General features: G+C 33.8%; 1 protein-coding gene across 1 annotated transcript; it reads left to right on the top strand.

The window, feature by feature from the left end:
• Window positions 1–3,468: 3,468 nt before the first annotated feature.
• Window positions 3,469–10,786, top strand: LOC110880624 (cytochrome P450 81Q32). Its single transcript, XM_022129111.2, has 2 exons — window positions 3,469–4,161; window positions 10,122–10,786. Exons 1-2 carry the CDS (start codon window positions 3,469–3,471, stop codon window positions 10,734–10,736), a joined length of 1,308 nt encoding a protein of 435 aa, XP_021984803.2. The 3' UTR covers window positions 10,737–10,786.
• Window positions 10,787–11,745: the final 959 nt, after the last annotated feature.

The following is an 11,745-nucleotide window of genomic DNA, read 5'->3' as shown; positions in this document are numbered from 1 at the left end:
TTCGTCGGGTAAGAACTATCAATAGCCCCTCACTTTCCAGGTATAGAACTAGCAGAACACTAAAACCTAGCAAATTACTAACAGTTACTTCTAGAGGTTATCGGCCGATTCTCCCCCTAAAGAGTTAAGATTTCTTACGTGATATAGACACTCACCAAAATCTAAAACTCCAGTATGACTCTATGTTTTGATAAAGACCGTCACTAAGAACCATACGAAGCAAATGACAGTAATAAACCAAGTTAAAGTACGCATATGCATCAAATCAATAAAACAAACTCTTTACTAAACACAATCAATCCATAATATTCATGCAAATAACGAAAAAGGTAAAAACTCTATATCAATCCATTCATCAAGTCTAGGTGGCTTAAATGTTTAGCCAAGCATGTTAATAAACGAAAACAAATCAAAGATGATCAAACTAGAATTCATTGTAACAAGTTTCAAGAAAGAAATCGACAAAACAAGGGAATGGAAAACCCGAGAAATCTTCGATTCTTCGTCCTGAACTTGATCCACTGATTCGAACGCTTCACGATCTCCGATTCAGCTCCAAGATAGCTCCAAAATCGCCTAATATGATCTCCAATCGTAATTGCCTCTGATGTGCCCCTCTCCCTCTGCCGTCTAATATTCTGTTTTATATATTCGTAACACAATTTTAGTTGCAACACAATTCCTCACGAATGGGCTTCACGCAGTTCATTAAGGGTGTTTGGGCCTGGCTTATGATACTGCAGAATTGGCGATATCTATAAAACTTGGTCCAACAATTTCTTTTCTTTCTTTTATTTTATTGGTCAGCAAGTCAACAGATATCCACACAAATTCACGTTTCACATGGATTTTATATTGTGATGTCTTTAGGAATTAATTCCAACTTTGAGCACTGTTGTAATTCTGGTCCCTCGATCTTTTGCAACATGTCACTATGAATTTTTCACTTTCATATATGCCAGTTTGGGTCCCTCGCCTTTAATATATAAATTAGAGATAGTGACATCGGCCCACTCACAGAAAATAGCTGCAAATTTACTTCGGTCTCTGGCACCCCACTCTGCCCAACTGGCTGGTTATTTCTTTTTTACTCATTTTTGTTTCATTTGCACCAGGACCTGCCAAAACACAATATAATATAATATAATATAATATAATGCTAAAACTAAATAAAAATAAATAAAACCTATACAATAATTATACAATTTACACGGGATAAATATGTGTATTTTACCCCACATCAAATATCCCCACACTTACTCTTTTTTGTCCTCGAAAAATAATTAAGCAACAGAATCATAGATAAATATTCACTCGGGTCAAAAGTATATTTATATTTTATTAAAATCAAAGCTTGCGTTAGCCGCGATTGCGAATATATTTGTTCCTTTAAACCCAAGTCCAATCTCAAACCCTTATCATGTGAATTTAATTTAAGTGCGGTTAGTCTACCTAGGGTCTCACGATAGAATCTACAGTCCACCTACTCCCGCCTCAAGCTTATAGGACTAAAGGAACGATCACTAGACAAATTCTCAACCGTCTTATATCAAAACCAAGAGAGTTTACAATCCAATTTTTTTTCTATTTTTTTCATTTCTTTTCTTTCTTTTTTTTTTCTTTTCAATGAGCGTAGACGTTGCTTTCCCTAACCAAGAGGCAATCCGGCTGTAGAGTCGCTATCCCCAATTCGGATTACTTAGGCTTCGGTTCTTTTTACTTTTCTTTGCAAGGTCGATTTCACACATCCTAGCGGTAATCCGGTTGTAAAGTCACTATCCCCAACCCAGACTACATAGAAAAGCGCTACTTTCATTCAGTTTCTAGCTCATTTTTTTCTATATTTTTTTTCACTATTTTTTTCTTGATAAAAGATTCTAACGGTTTTAACTTATAACGGTGTCCCTTATACTCTTATTGGCGGTTTCAATTTCCCATATTTCCCAAGCGAAAACCCACTAGTAGACCGACAATTCTAACGGTTTTAACTTATAACGGTGTCCCTTATACTCTTATTGGCGGTTTCAATTTCCCATATTTCCCATGAGAAAACCCACTAGTAGAACGACAATTCAGGTATATTAACTCAAAGGGACCTAAAACCAAACCCGGGCCTATCCACATATCCCTAACTAGACACAAGCTCGATTTGTTTAATCTCTTATTATTATTATTATTATTATTATTATTATTATTATTATTATTATTATTATTATTATTATTATTATTATTATTATTATTATTATATTCGAACCCAAGAGAATAATTATTAGAAAGGCAGTTTTGTGATCCTTACTTTCCTACACATTATACTAGTGCAATACTTGGTTTCTGGCTCATTCTGTGACTCAATACACTGTCTGTCTATGTGCTGAGTTCTGTCAGCATTTTCCTGATCAGGGATGAGCAAATGGTACCGGGTAGCAGCACTGAATTTCTCGAACCAAAAGATTTCCAATATCAATTCGGCACCAACGTTTGGCGTCTTCTGTACTAGTGCCGGTTTTTACCTTCATATACCGATACCGAACAGAACCATACCGGTATTTTCGATACCAGTATTGGCTCGATATCGGTCGACACCAAGCTTATCCTAACCCGTGATATTCAAAAAAAATTAAAATTAAAAAGTAAAGAAAATAATAATTATTATTATATTAAAATAATAAAAGTATTAAAAATCTATATATTATTATAGTATTAAAATTACTATTTATTATCTTCTAATTTTAATATATGTCTACGTATAATATATTGTTGACCAAAGTTTGCAATTATTATATAGATAATGTAATATATTTTGCAATTATTATACATAATAATATAATATATATCACGTCAAATATGCATTCATTTAACTAATCAAACAAAATTTCTTGTTTATGCTCATATTATCATATCAGACAAACGAATGTAAATGAATTTTCCACCGAATAGTTTACAAAATGTTCGCTTAAAGTTTGATTCGTTTAAAATCATGAGATACCAAAGTCAAATCCAATGGAAAATCTATGTATTCTAATTTTTTTCACCCGATAACAAGTTACAACCGACAATATGCACCAATTAAGTATTTTAAATATGTAGATGGATAATTGGATTGATTAATGTGCCGTGACCTCCCTGGTCCTAAGATATCTTTTTTAAATTTGACTATCATATCATATAATATCTACTATAAGCTGTATAAACCAGCACGTCCATCACATCTCCCCAAATCCCACTTGCATTTGAAGAGTACGTTCTCTAAAGATGAACAAAATGGTGGAAACAAATGCATTGATCCTTTCCATCCTTTTGCTAATAATATCCACACTTGCTCTAATCATCTTCAAAAAAAGAACAACCCAATCAAACCTACCCCCAAGCCCTCTATCACTTCCTATCCTTGGTCATCTCCACCTACTTAAACAACAACAACCCCTCCATGAAACCCTACTTCACCTCTCCCACAAGTTTGGTCCAGTGATGCTACTCCGGTTCGGCATCCGCCCAGCAGTTGTTGTCACTTCTCCGTCCGCGGTGGAAGAATGCTTTACCAAAACAAACGACATTGTGTTTGCCAATCGGCCATTAACGCCTTTATCGGCAAAACACTTCAACTACAATTACACGAGCATGGGTGCCGCCCCGTATGGTGACCTTTGGCGTGCTCTACGTCGTGTGGCGGCCTCTGAGCTCTTATCAACTACTCGCCTCGATGCCACTACCCATTTACGTGAACATGAACTCAAACTTATGTGTAGACAACTTATCAACCAATCTTCACAACAAGTAAACCTTAAGTGTTGGTTTAGAGACCTTTTGAATAACATAACAACCATGGCGATTATGGGGAAGAGGTACCATGGAGATCAGGTTAATGTTGGTGATAGAAAACAAGCTTTGGAGTTTCAGGGTATGATGGAGGAGTTGTTCAAGCTATTACATATGCAAAATATTGGAGATTTTGTGCCGGTTTTAGGGTGGCTAGGTGTAGGTGGTGTTGAGAAAAGAATGATAGGTTTAATGAAGAAAGTAGATAAGTTTCTTGAAGAGGTTATAGAAGAACATGTAGTTAAAGGGAGCTGTGAGTCGGGGATTATGGTGGATAAATTGCTTGTTTTGCAGCAAAAGGAACCTGATCTCTATACAGATCAAATCATAAAAGGACTTATATTGGTAAGACTAAATCTCTTTCATGGTTTTTTTTTTATTATTTAAGGTAATTACTAATACTAATGATATATCTGATCGCTCATATTTTTTTGAACGGCCAACAAAATTTTATTCATCAATAGAACTAACAACTTGTTAGTTCACACTGACATACAAAACAAAGAAAAATAAAAAGGCCACCATCACAGACGATATTACAAACTCATACAAGACAAATCGAATTCACACCACTCTTAGCATGTAATCGCTTGTGCCTTTACTCGTTTCCGTATCCAGATCACTACTAAAAAATCTGAAACTTCTTACACCAGTTTTCGTAGGAAATGCGTCATAAAACTGTCTTTCCTACGCATTTATGACAAACACCTAAAACACCTCGTAGGAAACCCGATTTCAACGCATTTCCTACGCGAATTTCTACACATTTCCTACAAAACTACTACACATTTCCTACAAAAAAAAAAAAAACAAAAAAAAAACAAAATTTTAATACAACATTATTTGTGACCCATTTCCGACAAGTAAATTAAAAGTGTTGTTACAAATTTCCGACACAAAAAATAAAAATTACATAATTTTGTAAAACTAAGTATTTTTGTGACCCAATTCCGACAAATAAATAAGAAATATTGTTACAAATTTATGAGGAAACTGAGTATTTTTTGTGACACAATTCCGAAAAATAAATAAGAAGTGTTGTTACAAATTTCTGAGGAAACTGAGTATTGTTTGTAACGGTTTTTTCGACGAAACTGAGTATGGTTTGTGACAAATTTCTGACGAAATAAAGAAAAAAAGTCTACTCTTTTTTGACCGTCCCACAAAAGCTTTTTATTAACATCAACAGAAGTTCATAAAAAATATGAACATCAACAGAAGTTCAAATCAATAATAAAACCAAACTAAAGCAAAATCCATTCAAAATCACTTGATTCCCAAACAAACTTCAATTACACAACCACCATTAACAAACCTCTACACAACTTTCGGTTCGGTTTTTTGTCTGGAGAGTGAAATTGGTATGGAACCACCAGTTTGGATATCGAACCTAAGAGATTCATGTGATTTTGGTTCCGAACCGGTTCGGGTTTTTAAAAACCAATGCGGTTAACCGGTTTTCTGTTCATCCATACTTTCAACTTCGCCTAGCCCACTTCTTCTTCTTCATTCCAAGAATCTTATATACACTACTAGAAAATCTGAAACTTCTTACACCAGTTTTCGTAGAAATGCGTAAACCCGAGCTTCAAGTAGATTCTTTTTTTCTTCAACCCGAGCTTCAAGATCTACCATTCGGGTTCGCATAACTTGAACTTAATTAGCTATGGTGTTCATCATTATACTCATATGCATACGTACACATAGTTACATACATTTAATATTTAAAATAAGAATAATTATATAGGTTGTTTCATACACATTTGTGACAAATCCTTAAATGTCGTCAGAAATGTGTCACAACTTGCAATGGATTTAAGAATTTTGTCATAAATGCGTAGGAATTTGTATTCATACATGGATTGTTTCCAACACCTTTGTGACAATTATATTTAAAAATAAGCATTTGTCATAAATGTATAGGAAATATGTTTATGTTATAATTATTTATAAATATAATAGTATATATCCTTGTATTTATGTTTAATACAAGGATATTTGTCGGAAATGTGTCACACGTTGTGACGCAATTCTGACGGATGGTTTATGTTAAATAATAAATAAATATTTTGTCAGAATTGTGTAGAAAGTGTTATTATTTTCTCTTATTTATTTTGCAGATATTAATAATTATTAGATACACAATAATAATTAACCTTTTGTAGATTACTTGTGGCGTATTTATGACGCAACTGTCAATTAGTTAAGGTTTTCTTATTTTTTGTCGGAAATGTGTCACAAGTTGTGACGGAATTCCGACGGATGGTTTAAGTTAATTAAAAAATAAATATTTCGTCATAAATGTGTAGGAAACGATATTATTTTCCCCTGTTTTTTTTTGCTTATATAAATATTTATTCGGTAAACAATAATAATTAACCTTTTGTAGATTATTTCCGACGGATTTGTGATGCAACTATCAATTAATTAGGGTTTTCTTTTTTTTTTTCGTCATGGATGGGTCGAAAATTTGTCACAAAATCTTGAAAAATTAATTTGTTGGAAATTCGTAAAGTATTGAAATTTGTGACGAAAAAAATCGTGTAGGAAATTTCTGTAGGAAATTGTCCCTTTTTCTAGTAGCGGAGATACCTCAAATGTCTTATTTGTTCTTTCACGCCAATGATATTAGGCTGCTTGCTATTAAATATCATGTCGTCACGGTGTTTTTCTGAACTGGTGTTTGTATGGTGTTTTTATTTGAACACCCAGTTCATGTCAATTTTTTTTAATTTGAAAAGTATAACAATAATATATTTGTTGGAAAGATAATAAAACACTCGATTTTATAGTGTAAATTTTTTAAAAATTAATCACGTATAAAAGAGTTACATGAGTTTAAAAAAGATGGTGAAAAATACATGTGACTTGCATGTGCATGATCTTTGTCATGTGAGTGGCATGTGCATGGGTTTTTTGACAATATTACCCTTAGTGTAAGTTAGTATCAACGCCACATGTCAACACCAAAATCGTTCTCATCGTTTTCACACTTTTAGGTGTTTTCTCCAAATCATACCCCTATAGAGAGAGAGGAAGGTTAACGTACAATAGCGCTTAACGTGCGACCGGTATGACCTATAATTACGCACGTTCGTTTGTAAATCACGCATGTTATAAACTCAAAAACCCTAATCACGCATGTTGAAAAACATTAATCATGCACGTTATATGCCCATAATGACGCATGCCCTAACTCCCGGTTCAAAAGCGCATCCCCTGTTCTACGGTCTGATACCATTGTTACTAACCGCTGACTCCAATCGAATCAAAGCTTGGTCATGTTCCTGCATCCTCTGTTCTGTGGTCTGAATCAAAGCTCCGTCATGTTCCTTCATCCTCTGTTCTACGGTCTGATTTCGAGTCGTCATTTTTTATGAAAATTTTCAAAATCAAAGATGAATTTGATCACAATTCGATGAAATTGACCGAACAATAGCCAATTTGAACTGAAACGAATTGGACGAAATTGATCAATCCCAGGCTAATTGAAAAGAACACTAATCATGCATGTTGTATCAAATAATTACGCATGTTATTTTTTTGTCGCATACCGGCCGCACGTTAAGGAATATTGTATTTTACACTTTCTATATATATATATATATATATATATATATATATATATATAGTGAATGGGTAAAATATAATATTTTTTAATGTATGAGCGTACGCTGTGAAAGTACGCACGTTGTAAAATTCAAAACCCTAATCACGTATGTTATACATATGTAATGAAGCATGTTATAATTATGTAATGAAGCATGTTATGGTTTTCAACATGCGTGATTATGGTTTTTCAACATGCGTAATTAGGGTTTTGAGTTTTACAACGTGCGTAATTTCACAACGTACGCTCATACGTTAAGGAATATGTACGTTAACCAGCCTCTCTCTCTCTATATATATATATATATATATATATATATATATATATTGTATAAGAGCATTCATAGTAGCATCGTTATCTCCGTTTATATAACTTAACTAAAAACTACATTTATCTTTAAATGTTGTTTATCTTCTAAAATCTTCCTATATCTCATTTTCCATGTCTATCTGTGTATTCTTTTTTTATAATTTTTTTCTCTTTCTTTCAAGTACATTCTTAACCAATAACTGTTCTATCTTACTATCTTTTTTGAAGTTGATTTCTAATAATTTTTTATAGAGTAAATTACAAAAATCGTCCTTTATGTATGTCACTTATTGCAAACTGTGTCCTTTATCTTCAATAATTACAGAAAACATACTTGATGTTTGCAAACCCTTGCAAGTTATGTCCTTTAGCCCTAACTCAGTTAATTTTTTGTGGTTAAATCTGACTAAATGGACCCCACATGAGGGTATTTTGGTCATTTTACTATCATGTGAGGTCCATTTGGTCAGATTTAACCACAAAATACCCTCATGTGGTGTCTATTTGGTTAGATTTAATCACAAAAATTAACTGAGTCAGGGCTAAAGGACATAACTTGCAAAGGTTTGTAAACATTGAGTACGTTTTCTATAATTATTGAAGACAAAGAACACGGATTGCAATAAATGACATAAATAAAGGACGATTTTTGTAATTTACTCTTTTGTATATAATGAGTAATTCACGTAGGTGCACTACTTAATCGAACATAAAAACACTTTTTGGATTTAGCCAGGTCCATTTAATGGTCATTAAACAAATGAAAATGACAACTTATGTTGGAAATCAGGCCCTTGAACGAATACGTAAACACGATATTTGAACGAACTTTTTGATTCTTCTTTTTATTTAACAATGAAAGCATACCAATAAAAGAACCTTAACCCTCTATATATACTAAACTCATTCTAGTCCTAACCCAACTAAAATTCTATTTATATAAATAGAAGATAAAGCTATCTAATTAAATCTAATAATTATCCCTAAAATAATTCACCAAGAATTATCCGCACCATTATCGACAACTCCAATCCCTTGACCAAGTTTGACTTCCCTCTTCCCGGGTCACCAGAACTACATTGTTCTTGACTACCGGTCAATGAAAAAACAAGCTCCCCGCTTCTTCCGTTTTCTTCTTTCCTTGATAGACGTGACAAGATTCAAAGCCTCCCCGCGTTGACGAATCTTCTTACATCCGCCTATCCGCAAATGCCAATCAGATAGTTCTGCCAGTAAGAACAGCCTACACCTGTTTTTTCATTCTTATCCTTGGTTGGAAGGACAGTGTCTTGATATTATCCGGATTGAAAATTGCTAATGCTACGAAGTTTACCACCATCGAAACGAACTGAACTGATCATCTATCACTATCGTTTTTCCAACGATACTCCTCGTGATACCCGCTGACCCCAACCATTGTTCGCTTTTAAAACAAATTGCACCCTTCTTTGATTGTACTTTTAGCACCTTTTCAGACTCCTCCTTGATATGCCTCCCCGCAAACATCAACCACCAACAAAGACAACAACCCAGCTGTTGTTCCGTCTGTCAGTCGCCAAATGAATCCCCAAACCATCTCGCTCTTTCATTGATTCCGCGACACGCCCATTGGTTTTTTCACCACAAAAAATCGAACTTTTCGCTGTGATTTTCCTCCTTAACAAGAGAGAGTCTCCGACAAAAATAAAATACGATCAAACCTGAGTTGAACCTCCTGACCGTCGTTGGTTTGCCATTAAACCGTTATTGGTTGATTCTGAAATCACCCGAAAAACCTTTGCTAATGCTTCTCAATCAAACGACAACGTCACCACCTTAGAACACCTCATAGCCAAGTTGCTAGCTACTTATAATTCTTCACCTGTCGGCATGGTTGTAAAAATCTCGAATAGGTGCCGATTAATCCTTAATTAGTCGCTGATTAATCAAATTAATCCCTATTAATTCTGATTAATCGCTAGTCTCCACCCTATCACCTGACTAGCAAGTAGCGATTACATCAGTGCCTGTCGAATTTAATAATCTCTAATATAATTATATGATAGCATGGACTTCAAGACAAACTTATTCATGTCATTATTGTTTATGGCCCCATATAAGCCATTATCTCAGCCAATCACCTTATCCCTATTAAATTGACCGAATTCTTTTTTACGTTATTTCCGAAAACCACTTATCAAATATTAATTAGATTACTTTGGTTTTGTTATTATTTAAACTTAGTTATTATTTTCCACGATAATGTTTTAAGACTATTTTTAGTTCTGTTTGCGGTCGCGCAACAATGCGTTGGTCCTAAAAACTCAATTAATTAAATGTTTAAAAACCTATCAAGTTTATTTATCTAGGAATGAAGTTAACCACCTTCTTGACTCAAAACATGCAGATAATGCTAATTGCCGGTACAGAAACACCATATTTAACTCTCGAATGGTCAATGTCTTTGCTGCTCAACAATCCGAATACGATGGAAATGATATCGAACGAGATCAGCACGCATATTGGTTTTGACCGATTGTTGCAAGAAAATGATTTGGGTAAACTAGGTTACCTTCAAAACGTCATAAATGAGAGTCTACGTTTGTACCCGACTCTTCCCTTGCTACTTCCACACGAAGCTTCAGAAGATATCACAGTTGGTGGCTACTCGGTGCCTCGTGGAACAATGTTGATGGTTAATGCATGGGCCATTCAGAGGGATCCCGTTTTGTGGGATGAACCAAATAAGTTTATGCCTGAAAGATTTGATAAGATAGCGGATCAGGACAGGTATAAAATGCTTGCATTTGGTGTAGGTAGGCGCGGATGCCCCGGAGTTAATTTAGGGTATCGTATCCTTGGGTTGGCATTGGGAACTTTGATTCAAGCATTCGAATGGGAGAAGAAGATAGGCATTGAGGAGGTTGATATGACTGCTTTTTATGGTTTGTCTATGGCAAAATTGAAGCCGCTACAAGTCCTTTGCAAACCTTGTTCAAACATGATCACACATATACTTTAGGGTTTAGTCTTATTATATGGCAAAATTCAGTCTAAATGTTTCATGATTATTATTATGTGATGCAGTCCATTATGTTTTTTATACATTTGGTTTTGTGATCAACTTTCAAGTCACATTATTTCATAAAAATACTTTAGTATCATTCTAAATAAAGTAGGCAAAAGATCAAATACAAATAAAGTTAACGTACAAAACGTACGAACTGAAGGAAAAGACAAAAACACACGGTGGCATTTTCGTAATTATCAGTAACTATCAAAATTACTCTATAAATAATCATGTCGAGTAATTTTGTAAAATGTTCTTGTGGAGTAATTTTGATCTTGTAGGGTAATTATCAAAATTACTCTACAAGTGTATCAAAATTACTTTACAAGTGAATCAAAATTACCCTACAAGTTTATCAAATAACATACAATTCAAAATTACTCTACAAATGGTCCTGTAGAGTAATTTTGATCTTGTAGAGTATTTTTGTGAACTGATCCTGTAAAGTAGTTTTGATTTTGTAGAGTAATTTTGTAAACTGATCCTGTAGAGTACTTTTGATCTTGTAGAGTAATTTTGTAAATTTATACTACAAGAACATTTTACAAAATTACTCTACAAAAAATTAAAATTACTCTACAAGAACATTTTACAAAATTACTCTATAAAAGATCAAAATTACTCTACAAATGATCATGTAGAGTAATTTTGATCTTGTAGAGTAATTTTGTAAATTACTCTACAAGAACATTTTACAAAATTACTCTACAAAAGATCAAAATTACTCTACAGTGTCATTTGTAAAGTAATTTTGATAATTACCCTACAAGCAGATAATTACAAAAATGTCACCGCGTGTTTTTCTCTTTTCCTTCAGTTTGTACGTTTAGTACGTTAACTTTATTTGTACAATAACTTACCCGAATAAAGTATTTCAGTTTTCTATGGCAAAGATGAGTTGCTTAACTAAAAGCTATGTACACTTCCTTTATGTATCCTATTTTTTTTACTGGACGAGTAT

This window comes from Helianthus annuus, chromosome 10 (genome assembly GCF_002127325.2).
Source record: "Helianthus annuus cultivar XRQ/B chromosome 10, HanXRQr2.0-SUNRISE, whole genome shotgun sequence".
Classification (NCBI taxonomy): Eukaryota; Viridiplantae; Streptophyta; class Magnoliopsida; order Asterales; family Asteraceae; genus Helianthus; species Helianthus annuus.
Note: the sequence above shows the minus strand (reverse complement) of the source record. Positions and strands in the feature narration are given on the sequence as shown.

What these genes read in the sequence shown, in the direction of transcription:
- LOC110880624 (XM_022129111.2), top strand. Translation starts at nt 3,469, where the DNA reads ATGCTACTCCGGTTCGGCATCCGCCCAGCAGTTGTTGTCACTTCTCCG. An exon ending in TCATAAAAGGACTTATATTG is followed by an intron (nt 4,162 to 10,121) that starts GTAAGACTAAAT and finishes CAAAACATGCAG; the next exon opens with ATAATGCTAATTGCCGGTAC.